At 41.2% G+C, this 23,256-nt stretch overlaps 1 protein-coding gene across 3 annotated transcripts in view; it reads right to left on the bottom strand.

Moving 5' to 3' along the window:
• Window positions 1-23,256, bottom strand: part of cd2ap (CD2-associated protein) — a 193,887-nt gene that overhangs the window by 38,343 nt on the left and 132,288 nt on the right. For all 3 annotated transcript variants that reach the window (XM_059981583.1, XM_059981582.1, XM_059981584.1), the window contains 5 exons: window positions 21,768-21,828; window positions 17,248-17,339; window positions 13,635-13,733; window positions 12,646-12,702; window positions 4,473-4,509 (listed from right to left, as the gene is read on the bottom strand). In XM_059981583.1, the coding sequence (XP_059837566.1) occupies window positions 4,473-4,509; window positions 12,646-12,702; window positions 13,635-13,733; window positions 17,248-17,339; window positions 21,768-21,828 (346 nt within the window). The remainder of the gene's footprint in view (window positions 1-4,472; window positions 4,510-12,645; window positions 12,703-13,634; window positions 13,734-17,247; window positions 17,340-21,767; window positions 21,829-23,256) is intronic.

Here is a 23,256-nt window from a genome sequence, read left to right as displayed (position 1 = left end):
ACACAGTTTCAGAGTTATTTCCAAATATTGATTTGTGAGGGAAATGGATGAGGACTGGCAAATGAATTTCAATACAGACAAGTGTGAGGCAATGCATTTGGAATGTCAATCCACAGTAGGGCATGAAAGAGTGCATTGACAACTAGGACTGAATGGTAGGGCACAGAAGTGTATTGACACCTAGGAGTAAGAGTGAATTTCACACTCAAAATGCTGGAGGAACTCAGCAGGTCGGGCAGCATCTAGGAAAATGAATAAACAGTTCATGTTTCATGGTGAGACCCTTCCTTAGGACTGGAAGGAGGGGGCAAGTTGCCAGAATGAAAACGTGGGAGGGGGCGGGGAGCAGAACTAGCTGGAAGGTGATAGGTGAAGCCAGGTAAAGGTAAAGGGCTGGAGAAGAAGGACTCTTGTAGGAAAAGAGAGTGGACTATGGTAGAAAGGGAAGGAGGGGTACCAGGGGATAGGCAGATGAGGAGAAGAGGTGAGGGCCAGAGTGAAGAATACAAGAGGAAGGGGATGGGGAAAACTTACTGGCAGGGGATAAATCGATGTTTATGCCATCAGGTCAGAGGCTACCTAGACAGAATATGAGGTGTTGCTCCTCCACCCTGAGGGTGGCCGCGCCCAATCCCTAATTTATGTCGGTATAGTTTGTGTAGTGCAGAGCTGGTTGAGAGTGGCATCAGTTATACAGGGTGGAGGCAAAGGTGTTTAGCATACTGACCTTCAGTAAGGGCACTGAGTATGGGAGCTGGGACATTATACTGCAGTTCTACAAGTCATTGCTGAGGCTGAATTTAGAGTACTGTGTACAGTTCTGGTAACTTTGTTATAGGAAAGATGTGGTTATACCGGAAAAAGTGCTGAAAATATTTATGAGTATGCTCCATTTACTCTCCATTCTTCCATTCCAGAACTGTGATCTCAGGACTGATACTCGTGCCATGTGCTAGCGAAGTCTGAAATGGCCAAGGAGTTGGTGCAGGAGGCGTCAGATTTTTGGTTCACTAGGCTCCCTTCCAGAAGAGACATTTGCACTTGAACTGGAGAGGAGTGGAGTGGGAAGGTTTGTTAATGCTGCATAGTGGGGTGGGGTTTAAATAAGAGTTGCTTGGGGTGTGGGGTGGGGGTAGAGGTTGAAAACAGAGTGCCAGAACAGGGTGTAGAAACATGTTGTTAAGACCTCAAAGTTAGGAATCCAAAGGTTGAGCAAGGTGCAACTAATGCCCTGAGCTGTGAATATTTCAATGCAAGAAATATCATGGGAAATGCAGATGAGCTCAGGGCACGGTTCAACACCTGGAATTATGATACTGTAGCTATTAGTGAGACTTGGTTGCAGGAGGGGCAAGTCTGGCAACTCGATATTCTGGGGGGGTTTCCGTTGCTTAAGACATGACAGAGCTAGAGTGTTTAAAGGAGGAGGGGTGGCATTTGTAGACAGGAAAAATGACAGAGCAATGGTCAGCACAGAACTCATCCAGTGAGGTGTTCTGGGTGGAACTGAGGAATAAGAAAGGTATGACAACTTATTAGGATATATTACAGACCACTCAACAGTGCGCGGGATTTACAGGAACCAATTGGTAGAGAGATCACAGACCGTTTCAAGAAAAATAAGACTGCTGCAGTAGGTGATTTTTTAAACTTTCCACATACTGACTGGTGGTCCCATACTAAAAAATGGCTAGATTGGAAAGAGTTTGTCAAACATGTTCAGGAAAGTTTTCTTAATCAGTCTTAATTTTGAGGGCACGTAGCCTGCACGCGCCTGTCAGAATAAAAAGGTAAAGATAAAAGTTGTAGGCAATGTGGTTTTCAAGAGATCTTGAGGCCCTGATTAAGAGAAAAAAAGGTGCTTTACAGGTATAGGCAGGTAGAAACAAAAGGTAGAAACTGCTTATGGAATACAAGAAAAGCAAGAGAACACAAGAAAGAAACCAGAAGGGATAAAAGGCATGAGGCTGCTCCAACAGACAGGGTGAAGGAGAATCCTAAGGGATTCTACAGATATATTAAGGAGTGCAAGGGACAAAATTGGTCCTAATGCAACCAAAAGAAACGGGGGGGGGGGGGGGGGGGGTACTTCTTAAATGGATTTTTTGCATCTGTGTTTACTCTGGAAACAGACACGGAGTCTATAGAAATGAGGCAAAACAGCATCAACTTCATCTTCATGCGCCCTATACAGATTACAGAGGAGGTGTTTGCTGTCTTGAGGCAAATTTGGTTGGATTAATCCCCAGGGCCTGACAAGGAGTTCCCTCAGACCCTGTGGGAGACAAGTAGAAATTGCAAGGGCCCGAGCAGAGATATTCAAATCACCCTTAGCAACAGGTGAGCTACCCAGCATGGCTGATGGAGGCAAAACAGTGGATGTTGTTACATGGACTTTAACAAGGTCCCCCGTGGGAGGTTGGTGAAGAAGGTTTAGTCACTCAGCATTCAGGATGATGGAGTAAACTGGATTAGACGTTAGCTTTGTGGGAGACGCCAGAGAGTGGCAGTAGATGATTGTCTCTCTGACTGTAGCTAGTCATTATGTATAATACTCAATTTTATTTAATAAACTTAAGTTCAGTGCATATTCTTGAAAAGGAAAGTACCCAGTATAACACATTTTTAATTTGAATTTGTTTCTTATTACTAGAGACTGGGAACTGATCTTCTAATTCATTGTAGAAAGCTAAGGATAATTTAAATAAATTCATTGCAGTTCTTGTGTTTGAAAGAGTTTGCTTGCATTACGTTGTTACACCACGTTCATCTCTGCCGTTTTTATTCCAGGAAGTAAAAAGAGATACGGATGCTAAAGAAGAAAATCAAGTGAGCAAACGAGAAAAACCAGGAAGCGTTGCAAATCTGGTGCAGCGTATGAGTACAATCGGGCTTCCAGTCTGCTTTCCATCTCAACCCAGGTCTCTCAGAAGAAGTACGTATAGAAATGATCAAACTGGTTGTGCTTTTAAACGTTAATCGTTTTCTGCCGGTGTTCAGGTTTGTTTATTTATCACACTAACATTGAAACCTGTAGTGAGATGTGCTGTTTTCATTAATAACTAACACAACTGGTGAAGCAAAAAGGGGGCATAGCTGTTATAAGCAGGTAGGAACAAATAAGGTGCTTATGGAGTACAAGAAATGCAAGAGGGTTAAGAAAGACATGGGGGTTTAAAAAAGGCATGAGGTTGCCTTAACAGACAAGGGAAAAAATTGGTCCTCTGGAACATCAGAAGGGTAATCCATGTGTGGAGCAAAAAGAGATGGAGAACTTAAACAAATTCTTTGCATCACACTGTCTATAGAGGTGAGACAGTGACAACTTCATGGACCCTGTACAGATTACAGAGGAGGTGGTGTTGGCGATCTTGAGGCAAACTAGGGTGAATAAATCCCCAGGGTCTGACGAGGTGTTCCCTCGGACTGCAGGAGGCAAGTCCAGAAGTTACCAGGGCCCAGGCAGAGAGGCACAGGTGAGATACCAAAGGGTTGTATAGCTAATGTTCCACTATTTTAGAAGGGCACTAAAAATAAACCAGGAAGTTATAGTGGTAAGTTTATTGGAAGATGCTCTAAGGGACTGGATATACGAGTGTCTGGATGGACATGGACCGATTAAGGATAGTCAGCATAGCTTCCTGTGTGATAGGCTAAGTCTAACCAATAGAGTTTTTGGAGGAAATGAACAGGAATGTGGATGAAGGCAAGGCAGTGAATGTTGTCTACATGGTCTTTAGTAAGACATTTGACAAGGCCCCACATGGGAGGCTGGTCAAGAAGGTTCTGTCATTCAGCATTCAAGATGATGTAGTAAATTGGATTAGACGGTGGCCTTGTGGGAGAAGCCAGAGTGTGGTATCAGAGCGTTGCCTCTCTGACTGGAAGCCTGTGACTAGTGGAGCGCCACAGGAACTGTTGCTAGATCCATTGTTTGTCATCTATATCAATGATCTGGATGAATATGTGGTTAACTGGATCATCAAATTTGTGGAAAAATGGCAGATGGAATTTAATGCAGGCCCTGTTTCTGTACTCTTCTATGACTCTATTTCATTAAAAACATATTAAAATAACTTTTCTGCTACATGCAACGTGAATGGATACAGGCTTAATTGCAGCACACTGAAGCTCAGAATCAAAAGGTTAAGAGCTTTCCACAGGATGAAGGAATTGTGCAGAGTCCCAGCACTTTTTTTTAAAGTTTCGGCTACACCATCAAAAACAATCAAGCTGGTTTTGCCTGTTCAGCTTTTGTGAACTGTTGCTGCCATGATTCTCTCCAGTGCAACAGTGACAAGAGCATTCACAGGCCAAGTAGCATTTTGAACAATGTTTAAAGTAAATGCTACTATCAGTAGCTTTTCTCTCCAGAATGGCTCCTGTAAATTTTACAGTAAGCAAAGTGCCCATCTGTTACCTATGGCGCAAACTCGCAAAATACACTTCAGCAGCTGGCCATAAGGACATACCTTGTACTTTTGTAGGGGGCAGTGGCTTTTTTGGTTTCTGTAAAGAAACATAAAATCACAATTTAAACAGCGATAAAGGATTGAACTTTTTTTTAGTATAAATGCCTAACAGGAACTTTTTACACTTAGTTCTTCTGAATTCCTAATTTTATTTTAAAATAATACATCTCATGATTTCTTTTTATTCGTTTATCTGTCACAAAAATAAGAACACACCTAACAAAATAAATCTACCCAACACAAGGCAGGCGGCAAAACTTGATGTGGAGTTTGATTTTGCTGAAGCATGAAAAGATACGTAGCAAGTGAACCCTAACATGGAATACACAAGTTACTTGGAAGAAGTGGGCTATATGAAATGTAATAAACTATTAGAGCATCAATTATAATTAGCTCTTTCTGTATTCCACACTGCTTCATTTCTAGAAAAGGTGGGGTTTGCTAAATTAGAGGCTTCGTTATCAATCCATTCTCATTTTTGATTGTAATATCATAAAGGAAGATGCCAGTCCTCATCAATGATTTGAATCTTACATCAATGCACTAAAAATGATCTTATCCTCAAGTTAAGTTCTTTCCATTGGATGCTGGACTGCAACATCACCCACGAAGGGACATTTCATGAACAAGTTACGTAAAACTGGCTTTAAACTTATCACCTTAGCGTGTCACTTCATCACTGTTTTTATCTTCCGTGGTTCCTGCAGCATGTGACAACTGGGACATGCATTTCAACATGCTTTACAGTTAACGAAAGCAAAGAACCACAGAAGTCTAAAAGTGTAAACCATAACTTCATTTCAGGAATAGAGTGTACAAGTTAATTTGGACAAGGGGTGTGTCAGAGGTAAGTTTTCCCACACATGGAAAGTTGTGGGTGTGTGGAATGCACTGCCGGTGAGTGCTAGAGGTGGATACAATAGGGTCTTTTAAGAGACTCTTAGATAGGTACTTGGAGCTTAGAAAAAAACAGAGGGCTATGTAGTAGGGAGATTCTAGGCAGCTTCTCAGAGTAGGTTACATGATCAGCACAACATTGTGGGCTGAAGGGCCGGAATGTGTTGTAAGTTTCAATGTTCTATGCTCTCATTCTTCAAAGTGCCAATCTATTTATCTCTCAGTTGCCAGTTCATCTGATCAATAAATTTGCTCTTTGTTCATATTGCCTGGCTGTCAAAAGAGGGAAGGGAGAACATCTGCTAGTGGAGAGCACCCCTGTGGTCGTCTGTCTCAAAAACAAGTACTCCATTTTGAGTACTGTGTAGTGTTGCGGGGGAGGAAACAACCTACTGGGAGGGAATCAACAGTGGCCATACCTCTGGCACTGAGTCAGGCCCTGTGGCTCAGAAGGGTAGGGAACTGAAGAGGATGGCAGCAGTAACAGGGGACTCTATAGTGAGGGAGACATATAGGCAATTCGGTGGACGTGAAAAAGAAACACAGATGGTAGTTTGCCTCCTGGGTGCCAGGGTCCGAGATGTTTCTGGACGTGTCCACAATATCCTGAAAATGGTGTGCAACTGGAAGTCATGATACATATTGGTACCAATGACATAGGAAGAAAGAGGGTGGAGGTCCTGAAAAAAAAATACAGGGAGTCAGTAAGGAAGCTGAGAAGCAGGATTTCAAGGGGAGTAACCATGAGCTTACTGCCTGTGCTACGCGACAGTGAGGATAGGAATAGGATGAGGCGGAGGATAAATGTGTGGCTGAAGAACTGGAGCAGGGGGCAGGGATTCAGATTTCTGGATAATTGGGACCTCTTCTGGGGCAGGTGGGACCTGTACAAAAGGGACGGGTTGGACTTGAATCCGAGGGGACCAATATTCTTATGGGCAGGTTTACTAGCGCTATTGGAAGTGGATTAAACTGATGTAGCGGGGGGTGGGAACCAGTATGACAGAGCTGAGGATGAGCCAGCAGGTTTACGAGTAGATGTTGCGGGTAACATGAATGCAAGGAAGGACAAGCCAATGATTGGGTACAACAGCAGACAGAGCAAAGAGTTAAATTGTATCACAAAAGGCAAAATTCAAAAGGGCGAAGAATGCAGGACTGTAAGTGCTGTATTTAATAGCATTTGTAATAAGGTGGATGAACTCATGGTGCAATTAGAGATTGGTCAGTATGACATTGTGGGCATCACTGAGTCATGGCTGAAAGAAGGCCATAGTTGGGAGCTTAACCTCAATGGATATACTTTCTATTGAAATGACAGGCAGGAAGGCCTAGGCAGTGGTGTGGCTCTGTTGGTAAAACATCGAATTACATCTTTAGAAAGAGGTGACCTGGGGTCAGAGAATGGTCAATCTTTGTGGGTGGAGTTAAGAATGTGGAAGTGCAAAAAAAACACTATGGGAATTATATATAGGCCTCGAAATAGGAGCTAAGATGTAGGGTCGAAATTGCAAAGGGAGCTGGAAACGACATGTAATAAGGATAATGACACAGTTGTAATGGGAGACTTCAATATGCAAGGGGATTGGGAAAATCAGGTTGTTGTCAGATCATAAGAGAGGGAATTTGTTGAATGCCGACTAGATGGTTTTTTAAGAGCAGCTTGTGCTTCAGCCTGCTCAGGGGAAAGCTATCTTAGACTGGGTGTTGTGTAATAACCCACATCTTATTAGGGAGCTGAGTGAGCTTCGGAGGCAGTGATCATGATATGATTGAATTCATACTGCAATTTGAGAGGGAGAAGCACAAGTCACATGTATCAGTATCACAGTGGAATAGGGGGAGTTACAGAGGCATGAGAGAGGAGCTTGCCCAGGTGGATGGGAGGAGGTTACTGGTGAGGATGATGGCAGAACAGAGATGGTTGAAGTTTCTGTGAATTGTTAATAACGCGTAGGATAGGTATGTCCCACAGAAGTTGTTCTCAAATGACAGGGGCAGACAACTGTGGCTGACAAGGGAAGTTAAGGACTGTGTAAAAGCCAAGGAAAGGGCATATAAGGTAGCAAAAGTGAGCAGGAAGTGGGATGATTGGGAAGCTTTTAAAACCCAACAAAAAAAACAGCAACTAAAAAAGCTATAAGGGAAAAAAAACGAACTATGAGGGCAGATTAGCCAGTAATATAAAGCAGAATAACAAAAGCTTTTTTCAGTTATATAAAGAGTAAAGGGGAGGTGAGAGTTGATATTGGACCACTGGAAAATAATGCTAGTGAGGTAGTGATGGGGGACAAAGACATGGCTGATGAATTTAATGGTACTTAGCATGTCTTCATTAGCAGTGTGCCATAGGCAGAAATTGATAGCTTGCTAATCGGTCAGGGCAACGAAGTATATGGTGAGAAGACAGGTGTATGGGGTTGAGTGGGATCCAGGTTCAGTCATGATGGAATGGCAGAGCAGACTTGATGGGCTGAATGGCCTAATTCTGCTATGTCTTATGATCTAAGGATGCTGACTAGCTTCAAGGAAATGTGACCTGAGAACCATTCTTCATTCCCCTTCCTAAAACAAATATTTTATAAATATTTAAATATATTGGCATCAACCCCAGTTCCTAGTCAGTCACTCTAGTTGCTGTCCTCTTGCAAGAATAAGCACACTTGTAGTTTACCATTCAATTTCCGTGTTGCTTACCAGAGCAACAAAATAGTCTGTTCATTTGCACTTTACATGCAAGTAGAAAAATAAGGTTGAGCTTTTGTATTTTCCAAATCAATGGACTCACATAGGCATAAGCTTCCACATTTGAAGACTTTGCAAATTAAGGTACTAATTAATCTAACTTAATGGATGAAATAGATAATTGAATCTTGTGGAATACAAAAGAGAAATTAAAAAGAAATGTGGAAATACATGTTTACCATATAACCATATAACACCATATAACAATCACAGCACGGAAACAGGCCATCTTGGCCCTCCTAGTCCGTGCCGAACCCTTAATCTCACCTAGTCCCACCTACCCGCACTCAGCCCATAACCCTCCACTCCTTTCCTGTCCATATACCTATCCAATTTTACCTTAAATGACACAACTGAACTGGCCTCTACTACTTCTACAGGAAGCTCATTCCACACAGCTATCACTCTTTGAGTAAAGAAATACCCCCTCGTGTTTCCCTTAAACTTCTGCCCCCTAACTCTCAAATCATGTCCTCTAGTTTGAATCTCCCCTACTCTCAATGGAAACAGCCTGTTCACGTCAACTCTATCTATCCCTCTCAAAATTTTAAATACCTCGATCAAATCCCCCCTCAACCTTCTACGCTCCAATGAATAGAGACCTAACTTGTTCAACCTTTCTCTGTAACTTAAGTGCTGAAACCCAGGTAACATCCTAGTAAATCGTCTCTGCACTCTCTCTAATTTACTGATATCTTTCCTATAATTCGGTGACCAGAACTGCACACAATATTCCAAATTTGGCCTTACCAATGCCTTGTACAACTTTAGCATTACATCCCAACTTCTGTACTCAATGCTTTGATTTATAAAGGCCAGCGTTCCAAAAGCCCTCTTCACCACCCTATCTACATGAGACCACTTTCAGGGAACTATGCACAGTTATTCCTAGATCTCTCTGTTCCTCTACATTGCTCAATGCCCTACCATTTACTCTGTATGTTCTATTTGGATTATTCCTGCCAAAATGTAGAACCTCACACTTCTCAGCATTAAACTCCATCTGCCAACGTTCAGCCCATTCTTCTAACCGGCATAAATCTCCCTGCAAGCTTTGAAAATCCACCTCATTATCCACAACACCTCCTACCTTAGTATCATCGGCATACTTACTAATCCAATTTACCACCCCATCATCCAGATCATTTATGTATATTACAAACAACATTGGGCCCAAAACAGATCCCTGAGGCACCCCGCTAGTCACCGGCCTCCATCCCGATAAACAATTATCCACCACTACTCTCTGGCATCTCCCATCTAGCCACTGTTGAATCCATTTTATTACTCCAGCATTGATACCTAACAACTGAACCTTCTTAACTAACCTTCCATGTGGAACTTTGTCAAAGGCTTTGCTGAAGTCCATATAGACTACATCCACTGCCTTACCCTCGTCAACATTCCTCGTAACTTCTTCAAAAAATTCAATAAGGTTTGTCAAACATGACCTTCCACGCACAAATCCATGCTGGCTACTTCTAATCAGATCCCGTCTATCCAGATAATTATAAATACTATCTCTAAGAATACTTTCCATTAATTTACCCACCACTGATGTCAAACTGACAGGTCTATAATTGCTAGGCTTCCTTCTAGAACCCTTTTTAAACAATGGAACCACATGAGCAATATGCCAATCCTCCGGCACAATCCCCGTTTCTAATGACATATTAAAGATCTCCGTCAGAGCTCCTGCTATTTCTACACAAACTTCCCTCAAGGTCCTGGGGAATATCCTGTCAGGACCCGGAGATTTATCCACTTTTAAATTTCTTAAAAGCGCCAGTACCTCCACCTCTTTAATTGTCATAGGTTCCATAACTTCCTTACTTGTTTCCCACACCTTACACAATTCAACATCCTTCTCCTTAGTGAATACCGAAGAGAAGAAATCATTCAAAATCTCTCCCATCTCCCTCGGCTCCACACATAGCTGACCACTCTGATTCTCTAAGGGGCCAATTTTATCCCTCACTATCCTCTTGCTTTTAATATAACTGTAGAAAACTTTCGGATTTACTTTCACCTTATTTGCCAAACCAACCTCGTATCTTCTTTTAGCTTTTCTAATCTCTTTCTTAAGATTCCTTTTACATTATTTATATTCCTCGAGCAATTCCTTTACTCCATGCTGCCTATATCTATTGTAGACATCCCTCTTTTTCTGAACCAAATTTCTAATATCCCTTGAAAACCATGGTGCTCTCAAACCTTTAACCTTTCCTTTCACCCTAACAGGAACATAAAGATTCTGTACCCTCAATTTCACCCTTAAATGACCTCCATTTCTCTATTACATCCTTCCCATAAAACAACTTGACCCAATCCACTCTCTCTAAATCCCTTCTCATCCCCTCAAAGTTAGCCTTTCTCCAATCAAAAATCTCAACTCTAGGTCCAGTCCTGTCCTTCCCCATAATTATATTGAAGCTAATGCTATTGTGATCACTGGACCCGAAGTGCTCCCCAACACATACATCTGTCAGCTGACCTATCGCATTCCCTAACAGGAGATCCAACACTGCCCCATCTCTAGTCGGTACTTCTATGTATTGTTGCAAAAAACTATCCTGCACACATTTCACAAACTCTAAACCATCCAGCCCTTTTACAGAATGAGCTTCCCAGTCTACATGTGGAAAATTAAAATCTCCCACAATCACCACCTTGTGTTTACTACAAATATCTGCTATCTCTTTACACATTTGCTCTTCCAACTCACGCGCCCCATTAGGTGGCCTATAATACACTCCTATCAGTGTTACTGCACCTTTCCCATTCTTCAATTCCACCCAAATGGCCTCCCTAGAGGAGCTCTCTAATCTATCCTTCCAAAGCACCGCCATAAGATTTTCTCGGACAAGCAATGCAACACCTCCTCCTCTACCCCCTCCTACTCTATCACACCTGAAGCAACTAAATCCCGGAATATTTAGTTGCCAATCACACCCTTCCTGCAACCATGTTTCACTAATAGCTACAACATCATAATTCCAGGTATCAATCCACGCTTTAAGCTCATCCACCTTTCTTACAATGCTCCTAGCATTAAAATAGATACATTTAAGATTCTCTCCATCTCCTCCTCTCTTTCCATCCCTAACAATGCATTCAAATTTATTATCCTTTTCTTTCTTCTCCCCTACATCTTCGGGCTGAGCGCATCCCTTCTCCATCACCTGCCTTTCCTCCCTCACACACTGTCTATTTACTTGCTCCACTGGTGAACTAACCTCCTCTCCCATAGTCTCCACAAATAATCTCCCGCCCCCCCATCTTACTAGTTTAAAGTCCGCCCTGTAGCCCTAGCAAACCTCCCCACTAGGATATTGGTCCGCCCACGATTCAAGTGTAACCCGTCCTTCTTGAACAGGTCACTCCTGCCCCAGAAGAGGTCCCAATGATCCAGAAACTTGAATCCCTGCCCCCGCTCCAATCCCACAGCCACGCATTCATCCTCCACCTAATTCTATTCCTACTCTCACTGTCGCGTGGCACAGGCAGTAATCCCGAGATTACTACCTTTGCGGTCCTTCTTCTTAACTGCCTTCCTAACTCCCTATACTCTCGTTTCAGGACCTCTTCCCCTTTCCTTCCTATGTCATTGGTACCTACATGTACCACGACCTCTGGCTCTTCACCCTCCCACTTCAGGATATCTTGGACGCGATCAGAAACGTCCCGAACCCTGGCACCAGGGAGGCAAATTACCATCCGGGACTCCCGGTCACCTCCACAGAAACGCCTGTCTGAGCCCCTGACTATCGAGTCCCCTATTACTATGGACCTCTTTCTTCTAACCCTACCCTTCTGAGCTATAGGGCCGTCCTCTGTGCCGGAAGCTCGGCCACTGTCACTCCCACCAGGTAGGCTGTCCCCCCCAACAGTACTCAAACATGAGTACTTATTGTCAAGGGGTACAGCCACTGGGGTACTCTCTAGTACCTGCCTCTTCCCCTTCCTGACTGTAACCCACCTATCTGCCTCCCGTGGTCCCGGAGTGACCACCTGCCTGTAACTCCTCTCTATCACCTCCTCACTCTCCCTGACCAGGCGAAGGTCATCGAGCTGCAGCTCCAGTTCCCTAACTCGGTCCCTCAGGAGCTGCAGTGTTTGTTTCACAGAAAAATATGTAGAAGTGTAAAGTATTTATACCAATATTCCAAAAAACATACCATCCTATTAAATGGAGCACTGAACATACCAGGGCCCTCATACATTTAAAGGAATTAATGAACAGTTTAAAATTAACAATTTGACTTAAATTTCCTTGGTTAATTCATTTTCTTTTCTATATGTTCATAAAATATCATCCATTTTCTAATGAGACCTGAATATTAAACCTTGCAAAAAATGATACATTTTAAAATTTGTGCAATTCTGCTTTTGAAAGCATTGATGTTCTGCAGTATTTAGATTTATCTAAAAATATGCACGTAATGTGCATGCACAGCTCATTAGTACTAAAGTTACACCAAAGCTTGCTACAAAACATAAAAGAACTTGGTTATTGAAAGAAACAACTTACATCATCAAGGTCTGGCTTTGGGGGTAATTTTGAAGGAGCTTTTGGTGCAGCTATAACCTGTGTTCAAAGAAGCACTGCAGTTTTAGTTGCACTAGCAATAACATTGAAATACTGAAATAACACAATAATTGAAAAATGGAAGGCACAGTTTGGCATTGACTGAGAAAAGGTAGTTAAAGACGTTTCAGTGGGTGGTAATCTGGTTGGAGGCAGTATTAATGGTGGGGGGGGGGATGATGAGCATAGATAGGAGAGAAAAAAGATTGCTAACACAGGAAAATATTTATATTATAAACTAATTATTTGTGAAGTCTAAATGGATGTTGAAAATCCCAGCTGGTTGATACAGCATCTGTAGAACTTCAAAAAAATTTTAATACTCTTCACTGTTCATCTTGCATTACAAGTGGACAGTTCTTTCGCATATTAGAAAAGCTAAGTATCTGAAATTGTTGTATTCAATGCTGATTCCTGTAGCATGCCTAAGACAGAGGGACAAAGAATCAAACAGACAGGCAGCTGAAATTCAAAGTAACCCAGACTACTGAGGAAATGTATTCTACAAAGCAGTCACTTGGCCTGCATTTGGTTTTGCCAATGAATGTATTACACTTAACCAAATGAGTGTTTATGCCCCTGGTGTAAACCATGAGTGGTTTACATTCAAAAACCATGAGTGACTATGGTGAAAACTGAACAGCTAAGAGTTTAGCTTTCCCTGGAAATTGTAATAAAGATGGAAGTGAGCTATGGATTTGCGAAAGGAATTTTCCTTTTGGAAACGTGAAAAGGGAATGAAGTGAATATATAGTCGGTCCTCCTTATCCGCGGTTGGATTATCCTGTCTCAGTCTGGAGGTCTTTAGGACCCAGCAGAACCCCGAGAACACAAGAAGCTAATTACATAACCTTACAAATTAAAGGTAATTACCTAAGTGAGAAAGATAGAGGCTTTTCCCTGAACTCCTCTATTGCTTAGCACAAACATACCTCTCTTCCAGCTTCTGAAACCATGACAACAAAGTTGTCCGGGAAAACTCCTTGCTTGCCATTTAATTCTCCTTTCCACCATCCCCTGTCTCCTGTATCCTACAACAAAGAAATGAAGAGTATAAGATTTTTTAAACTTTAAATACAATTTAAAAGACTATTGGGAAGCGAATGATACAGATTGGGTGACAAATCTTTCCACTAGCAGAAGTGGAACATGAAATCAATTGAAGAGCATCTTCAAGCCTACATTCAAAGGCCTGAAGCACACAGCTTTTGCCAATGGTTCCTGGGAGAACTAATAGTGAGTTTCTTCATGTGTCAGCTTGCCTGACCTCTTGCCCATGGGAGTCTCCCCAGCGTGTCTGCCATGGGTTCCAGTCACTCTAATGACATTGTTGACGTTGACTGTAAAGCTGGGTTCAGAGAAATACTTTTTAACCTAAATCATGGATATCCTGTAAATTTTTAATAGCTTTAAATCCTTTTCAACATTACCAAAGACATTTAAAAGTAATCCCAAAGGGTTTTGATAGGGGCTGGGTCTCTGCATTCACCACCCGAGACTTGGCTGCTGTTTGGGGACTGGTGTTTATGGGACAGAAGCAGCAGGAAGGCCCAGAGGTTGAATGGATTCAAAAGGCTGTGAAACCTGCAGCTGCAGGAACAGCATGGGATAGAGGAGCAAGATCAAGCATAATCCAACATAATATGGGTAGTTTTATGGGTAAAAATGGCAAAAATTCTACTTCAGGCTTAAGTTGGGAGGATAGGGAAGGGGTTGTGTCAAAAAGGGTTCTCAGTAAGAGGCAACATTCACTGAAGAGTGAATGGCTCACACTAATTCTTAGCCTCAATTTCCAGTCACTAAGTGTTCCATCATCATTATTGATCAGTGTCCATTTTAACACAACGATGGAAGACCAGGCAGTACAAACTGTCCAACCCAGTGTCAGGGGATTATTCTGGAGTTAGGAGATTATTGCAGGCAAGAATTAAAATGACAAACAGTCTTTAGGAAATAAAATCAATTCACAATTTAACTTCAGCTGAAACATTTAGGCCTACTGAAATCAATCATAGATTTTGAGACAGAAACAAGAGAAAATCTGCAGATGCTGGAAATCCAAGCAATAGACACAAAAATGCTGGAGGAACTCAGCAGGCCAGGCGGCATCTGTCGATATTTCGGGCTGAGACCCTTCATCACGACAAGCTGTTTTTATACCATTGAGCAAATGGATGTTCATGTTAATTGGTAGTCATTGAAACCTCGAGAATGAGATTAGGGAAGGCATAAGTGATCTTCTCCTATATTACTGGATTGTTAAAGGCCTAACACTGCCATTTAATGCACAGTTTAGGACAGGGCTGGTTTGTCACTTAATATTCTGGCTAGTTATTAATATTAATAATTATTATATTATATTAATATATTATTAAATAGTACTAACTTAATATTCAGGGAGCTATTGCTCAACATTGTACCAAAGAAGCTATATTTTGGAGTTTGTGCTCAGAAGTTTCCAGGTCAGTCACCAGTTTTTGAATACTCAAAGTCCCTCTGCTTGTTGAGATCTGCTCCCATTGTAAATATACAATTCTATAAAAGTTAAGTTATTTATGTAATTATAGCCATTAAAACTGTAATTGTTTATTATTTTATGTTTAAGTATAAAACATTCTGTCAGAACAGCAGACATAGATATTCTCTCCAGAAGATCTGCTATGCTAAGTAACGATTTTACATATTCCAGTTACAGCTTCTGTGTGGCTCATTTTAGTCAGTCACACCACCAGTTTGTAAATTAAATTATCCAACATTACATAAATAATTCCATAAGCCACATTCTAAGTTAACCTAACATCATTTATACTTCCCTGCTGTCTGGATTCTCTTTTCAAAGTTGGCATGCACTACCACTTGGAAAGGTGTCAGAGAAAAGGGCCAGTAACATGCTGAAGGACCTCACCTACCCTGCTCATGGACTGTTTATCCCTCGTCCAATAGGGAAAAGGCTAGGTAGCATCCACACCGAGATCACTGGACTCAAAAACAGTTACTTGCCCCCAGCAGTAAGGCTGATCAACGCCTCCATCCACTAACCCACCCCTCTGCACCCCAACCATCACTACTTTATCATTCCTGTCAGTCACCTATGTACAGACACGTATGTGCCTAGTGTCACTATATGGACATATAGTCTATGTACATAAGCCATCTATGTACTTATATTTATTGTGTTCTTTACTTTTTTTTAAAAAAAAACGCTACATCAGATCCAGAGTAGCAATTATTTTGTTCTCCTTTACACCTGTCATCTGGAAATGCCATTAAGTAATCTTGAATCTTAACCAAGGACTACAGCACGGCGAACCGAGGCCTGGAATCCCATTATTACACTGGTACAAGTTCTTCTAAAACCAATACATCCTCCTAGATCGCGATGATCGGTCTAACCATCATCCCTTTCACTAACATCCTCTACGAAAGGAAATCTGCCGACTTTACCTGGTCTGGTCTATATGCAAATCCAGCCCTCAGCAATCTGGTTGCCTCAATGCCCTCTGAGAAAGCCAGCATCATCTTGGAAAGTGCAGGAGCAACTAGGGACACCAAAAAATGGTGGTTTTGCCTGGGATATGCATCTCCAGGTTTAAGTGAAAGGTGACATCCTCCCATTTTGGGTGCTCACTCTTCCGATACCCAGGGAATTTCTCAGGCAGACATTATTCAACTTCAGATTACTGAGTAACAGGGACTCTGTGAATTCTGTGGACAATAAATTATCTGCAGTATTGCAATCAGATTCTCAATGATAAAACCTTGGCCTTCATGGGTATTTGCTTTTATTGCTTTCAGAACATCTGTACGGTGGGCATCCTTGCCTCTTGCAGCTCTTTTCTACTTAATCCTACAAGGTTTTCAGTATCACGTTTAAAAACCTTGGAGTCAGCTCTCTCCCTCGATCAGGTTCACAATCTGCACCAATATTAGCAGCTGATGCAGTCACATCACCCCTCTCCTTTAAATGCAGGCCAACTATAAGCAGTGCAAGCCAGCTTTAATTGGAAGTAGAACTCACAAACCAGAACCATTTGTTGCTGCATCTGTCCAAACAACAGGACAATTAACACAGGCTTGATACCAAAACCATCAAGATTAACAGAGAGCCGGAAGTCACCATGATGCCCACTTTGTCCAAGGTGTAGACTTGTTCCTCCTGGTAATCCTTACATCAGTTTTCTCTTTCTAGAACTTAACCCTCTACATTTGCCTGATATTGTTACAGAAGGCTATCACTGAGGTCTCTAGGATTAGTACTTTGAATATACACTATTACTCGTCAAACAATATAGCAGAACAAATCATCAAATGAAGTATTTCCACCTTATTCAAAATATGAAGCAGTTTCGTTTCATCATTCCCGATTATCCAGTCCCTATGTATGCAAATGGAACACCGATGATATCAGTTACCCAAATTTAAATGTTGTATATTGCGATAACAGGACTGCTAAAATATGGACTATAAACCCTCACAATGAGAGATATTTCTATGAAGTTATTAGTAACTGCCTGCTTGTCTGTTTCTATCCAAGAAAACGCTTACCTTACTGATTAGAAGAATATGATCACCTTCCTTAATACTAAGTTCATCAGGATTGGTTGCTTCATATGCAAAAACTCCTTTGCAATACTCCACTACAAAAATAAATGTACAGGGGTGTCAATGTGAGCTTAAATGAATTAAAACCAAAGTAGTTAAATTGTTAAGCATTTAAAAAATTCGAACAAAAACTATTGAAGTTCAGTATATGTTTGTAACAAGGAGTGTCAAGTTCACTGGACTTATTTTTGTTTGAAGGCAGTGGTGGTAAAGACTGTGACAAGAAAAAAAATGATATAGATTGAATTGACCCCTTCATAAACACCAGGGAAATGATCCTATCGACACATACAGATTCTTAAATGGGACTGACCAGGAAAATGCAGGGATACAATTTTCTTCCAATTTTGTTTGTATAGAATGTAGGAATCACGAGTCAACATCAGGGATCAAACACTCAAGAAAGAGACGAGGATTCTTTTCACTCAGATGGTAGTGAATGTTTGGAATTGTCTGCTCATGATGCTAGTGGGCACTCGGTCATTGAGTACAGTCAACAGATGATCACTAGATTTTTGAGGATTACTTGTATCAAGGATTGCCCTAAACCGGGGGGTCGGCAACCCGTGGCTCCGGAGCCACATGTGGCTCTTTTACGTCTGTGCTGCGGCTCCCTGTTGCTTTGGGAAATAATTGGTCAGTATTTAATTAAAATGTATTTTATGTTAGTTTGCTAGTTTTTGAAATGTAATTCTAAATTTGAAGACTATGGTGATCTTGTACAATCTAAATAAGACGTTGTGGCGACCCATTTCCTGACACATCCGAACCGGCTCACATTTAGCCAGCGTTCAGGCTAAAGGAGATAGCCTACGGGGGTTTGTGAGTACGTGTCTTTTGCAGCATCCGTGCCCATGGGGGGGCGGGTTGAGGGAGGCTTAAAAGCAAGGCTGTTTAGTTCGAATAAAGCTACCTTTGACTGCAGTTTACTGACTGCGTGTAGCACACCGCTACAACGTGTTTTTATCGCTGGCTGTCCAGAGGGGAGGTGCTGAAACGCTTTGTCGCGTGTCTAGAAGAAGTGAAAACTTTCCTGGGCAGCAAAGGGCTCACCTTTCCTGAGCTGGAACAGCCAGAGTGGCTGGAAAAGCTACACTTCATGGTAGACATGACAGCGCACCTGAACACGCTGAACACAGCTCTTCAGGGGTAAGGACGTACAGCCCTGCACATGTTGGAGGATGTTTTGGCATTCGAGCGCAAGTTGACAGTGCTTGCCAGAGATTTACAGAAAGGCACATTGTCTCACTTCCCCAATTTGAGAGAGTTCAAACAAGGTCACGACATGATAAATTCGGAGTATTTACATTCTGCAATCATCGCAATGCAAACATCGTTTGGGAAACGCTTCTGTGAGTTCAGAGGGGGAAAAAACACATTATCCTTCCCGGTCACTCCCCTAAGCATCGATCCATCCCTACTGAATACGACTGCATTGTCAGGTGTGAGTCAACCTGACCAAGTATGATAAATATTTTAATTGCCTATTATTTTACGTATATTCATATGTTTTCATTGTTCAGTGAAATAGTCCTTTTATTTTTCAGGTTGACAGCTGGCTGACGTTATTTTTGGTTTGCTGCTGGCGGCAAATTTAAGTTTGGCGTTTTTCATAAATACAAGAAGGACTCAAATAGACGTTGAGTATTTTACTTAAAAGTAACCTTCAATCCAACGTCTTTTTTTTGGAGTTCAAAATGTTTTTGTTGCATGCAGAAATGTAATTTTGTTTTCTCTGCAGGAGTTCATCAATTTCATAAATGCAACACATTATAGTTTGTTTATACATAGCATAAAGGCAAAACAAAACGTTGTATGCAGTGTTATTTCATTTTAAATGTCAAACGGGTTTTGCGGCTCCCAGTGTTTTCTTTTCTGTGGGTAACGGGTCCAAGTGGCTCTTTCAGTGGTAAAGGTTGCTGACCCCTGCCCTAAACCAACAGGATGAACTCATTAAATAGGGAAGCAGGCATGAGGGAATAAATGGCATATTCTTGCTATTGGCCCACGATTTAAAAGGCATACAAGTGGAGAATTATTAATTCAAACTAATTGAAAGGCAAAGTTACTGAATAAATTATTTCACATTGCTTTCTGCCATGATTCAGAAGATAGTTACTGTCAAGAAAGATTTTGCACATTTTTAGGGCAAATTAAGCTTGTAAGATCATCCTGCGGCAGTCACTAGATTCCACAGGTCATCAACACCGGCACACTCTACACTATGTTGGCAGTGTTGTCCAAAGTATTTATTTGTTTGTTATTATTAGTTTTTGAGTGATTCACTGGACCAACATCCACAGATCAATTCAATTCCAAGGCAGCAAATTAAATACTTTTGTTACACATTTCTCTGTTAACATGATTTCTAACAAGATGACTTAACCTAAACAGTCTGAAAATTTTAAGACCACAAGAAATGGAACAGAATTCGTCCATTTAACTCACTGAATCTACTGTCATTCAATCACGGCGGATTTCTTTTCTCTCTCTACCCCATTTTCCTGCCTTCTCCCCTTAACCTGTGACACCTTTACTAATTAAGAACCTATCAACCTTCTGAGGGTGGAGATGTACCCCCAGAGCCTCTGAAAGCCCTGGAACAATGCCAAAGATGCTTAGGAAAGACTTTGAGAATCACTGGAAGCTCAGACGCACAAAAGCCAGCATTCTCCAACATGAACTGCATCTCCACCATGATAAAGCAACAACAACTCCAATAATAGATTGGATGCCTAGCCTGCATATTTCCGATGACATGACCGGACAAATCCTTTACTCCCAGTTGAAGGAAGGCCAGTGAGCCCCTGGTGGGCAAAGGAAACACTTCAAAGAGAACATCAAAATCAACCTGACAAAATTCAGCATACAGCTAAAAACTGGAAAGACTCTGCACTCAGCAGATACACCTGGAGGAAACCTCTTCGAGGAGGAGTTACGCTACATGAGGGCAACTTGTGCCATGCTGCAGAGAACAAGCAGTAGCTGAAAAAGGAGAAACTGAACACCCAATAAAAACTATCACAGCCACCATTTACTCTTGCCCTCACTGCACTAGAATATGTGGATCCCAGACCAGACTCTACAGCCAGCTGAGCACTCACCAAGACAACTCCCTTAGCAGAACATCACACTTGACTCGATTGATTGCACCACTTCTTGCCCTTAACTTGTAATTTTAAAATTTTAGCTGAACCAATAAATTCAGTTAATCCATTTCTCAGCTTTAAAATTCACCTGCTCAAAAGTATGCCAAAATAATTTGACTAAGCAAAAAAAAAACCCACAAGCATTTTAAATTTATTCTCATCTACAAACTGGTAAGATTAAGGCCATCAAAAAAACCTTGACAGCAAATTTCAAGTCATTTTCATCTGATACTATCACAATCAAATGAAAAAACACTCTTGCTTCTATCAATTTGCCATCTAATTCTTCACCCACATTCAACTTTTGCTTGATTAATGGAAATCTAAATTCCACCAATGAAGTTGCAAGCAAGATAAAAAAAAAACAATTTATAAAAGTTCAAATTAAAGAGGACAATTTTATTATAAAGAGGAACTGGAAAACAACACTGAACTCCAAAATTCAGCTACTCTCACATAGGTTATAAAGTCAGGAAAATATTTCAACAGTGATCGCCTTAAAGAACTGACCATCACAAGCTAACATTAAAATTAAAATATACATTTCTCAATACTACAAGCTACGGGTCCAGTAGTAACGTGTACCAATTCCAGGTTTCACTTTCAACAATGTCACATTTGCTGCGATACATCAACACAGTTTGTTACTTTCAACAGGGTCAGATTTATAGACTTCTTTCCCCTCAGGCCTGCACATTGTAACTTTTCATCTGAATAGGACAAAGGTGCAGGTAATTTGGAGCAACTAAAATACAAGAGTTTGGACACATCTCATTTCTCAAGGTTAACTTATTATCAAAGTACATATGTATCACCAGAGAGTACCTTGAGATCTCAATTTGCCTTCAAGATTGGAATTTTCTACTCCCCAGAAATCAACATTATGAAAGGAGATATTTAACAATTTTAATCTACTTAGTTGCACTTCAACTGGACTGTTGTAGACTGAAACATTTTTTTTTAATCTACTTAGCTTATGCCAGAGCTTTCACAGACAACTGGATTCACGTACTGCTGAAACAACAAGTTCCTCTAGAGGGTAGCAGCATTACATTTTTAAGTACAGCAGAAATAAATTATTATATACATCGGAACAAAACCACTCAAAAAAACAGCTGATAAAAGATCATACAATAAAATCTGCATGACTAGATGTTTTAGGATTAATATTCCCTGCCTTTGAGCACCAATTTTTAATTACCATACGATACGTCAGGTGAATCTGTTGGTCATTTGAGTTTGCTATCTACCCGCCCGTCGCTGCTAAATCTGAAACACGGATCAAAAGTCATTTAAAATCGTTAATGTCATTACCTTTATGTTTATTTTCTGCTTCATTTTTCACAATCTCTGTATTACTTGCTGGAATGGATGGCTGTAAATTACATAAAATTGCATGCAATTAATGAATAGGTGTAGATCAAAGCAGCTGAAGTTGCATTATAGAAGACTCTTGAGGGTGGCCTAATTATCATTCGACACACAAGGCCACTCTTCAATTAAACTGGCTGAATGCTTACTTACTCCTGGATTTTTTTTCAATTTTTGTGATTTATTTACTCAGTCATCTTTCCTGGTACTTCAAGAATTAAAACTTAATACATTTAATAAACAATTTTTGACTTCAGTACTTATCAACAAGACACAAGTCTGACAGAACATCTCACTTACAGAGCCCCAGAGAATCTCTACCCAACATGGTACTGTAGTGGTTAGAACAACACTCTTATAGTGCCAGTGACCTGGGTTCAATTCCCGCCCACTGCCTGCACGGAGATTGCACATTTTCCCTGTGACTGCATGGGTTTCCTCCCACGGTCCAAAGTCATACCAGTTGGTGGGTTAATTGTTCCATGATTAGGCTAGGATTAAATCGGAGGGTTGCTGGGCAACATGACTCGAAGGACCTGTTGAGGGCCTATCTCAAAAACAAAATAATCAAAATGCTGGAGTTGTTCAGCATCTGTCACACGGTCACAGCGTATGGGCCATTTGCTGAAAGTGCATGCTTAAATTAATGCTTCCAAAAGCGCTTCTTGACAGTAATCAATGAAACTTGTAATGCAGACTCTCCATCATCCAGATCTCAGTATCATTCTTAACAGAGGATTGCCAGCCATGGTGACAGGTACTTCAAGCAGATGGTTGAAAGAGGATATGTCATTCTATCAGAGTTCATTTTCATTCTTATAAGCAAAGATTAAGAGGAAGGCTCAATCACAACTGGCTTAGGCACATGGAAATCTAGACAGCAGACGTCCTGGCATAACTGCTTTGCCATTTATTTGGCTTGCTTGGTGTAATCATTATAAACACGATCACTTGCTGGTACTTGAGGGGAATTTTGAATTTCTGAAGGTGCGCTTAACCAGTGTCACCTATATTGATAGTGTTTGCTTGACACAAGGACATAAAAAAAAAGCAGGAGTAGGCCATTTGGCCCATCGAACCTGCTCTTCCATTTAATAAGATCATGGCTGATCTGGCCTTGGACTCATCTCCACCTACCTGCCTTTTTGCCATAACCCCTAATTCCCCTACTATGCAAAAATCTATCCAACCTTGTCTTAAAAATATTTACTGAGGTAGTCTCCACTGCTTCATTGGGCAGAGAATTCTACAGATTGACTACTGCTCCTAGCCTATTAAACGTCAGGGAGGTAATGTTAAAGCTATACAAGACCTTACTTAGACCCCACATGGAGTACTGTGTTCCGTTCCGGTCACCTCCCTACAGGAAGGATGTGAATGCTATAGAGAGAGTGCAGAGCAGATTTACAAGGATGTTGTCTGGACTGGAGAG

This window comes from Hypanus sabinus, chromosome 10 (assembly GCF_030144855.1).
Source record: "Hypanus sabinus isolate sHypSab1 chromosome 10, sHypSab1.hap1, whole genome shotgun sequence".
Taxonomy (NCBI): Eukaryota; Metazoa; Chordata; class Chondrichthyes; order Myliobatiformes; family Dasyatidae; genus Hypanus; species Hypanus sabinus.
This window is presented reverse-complemented; position numbering and strand designations above follow the sequence as displayed.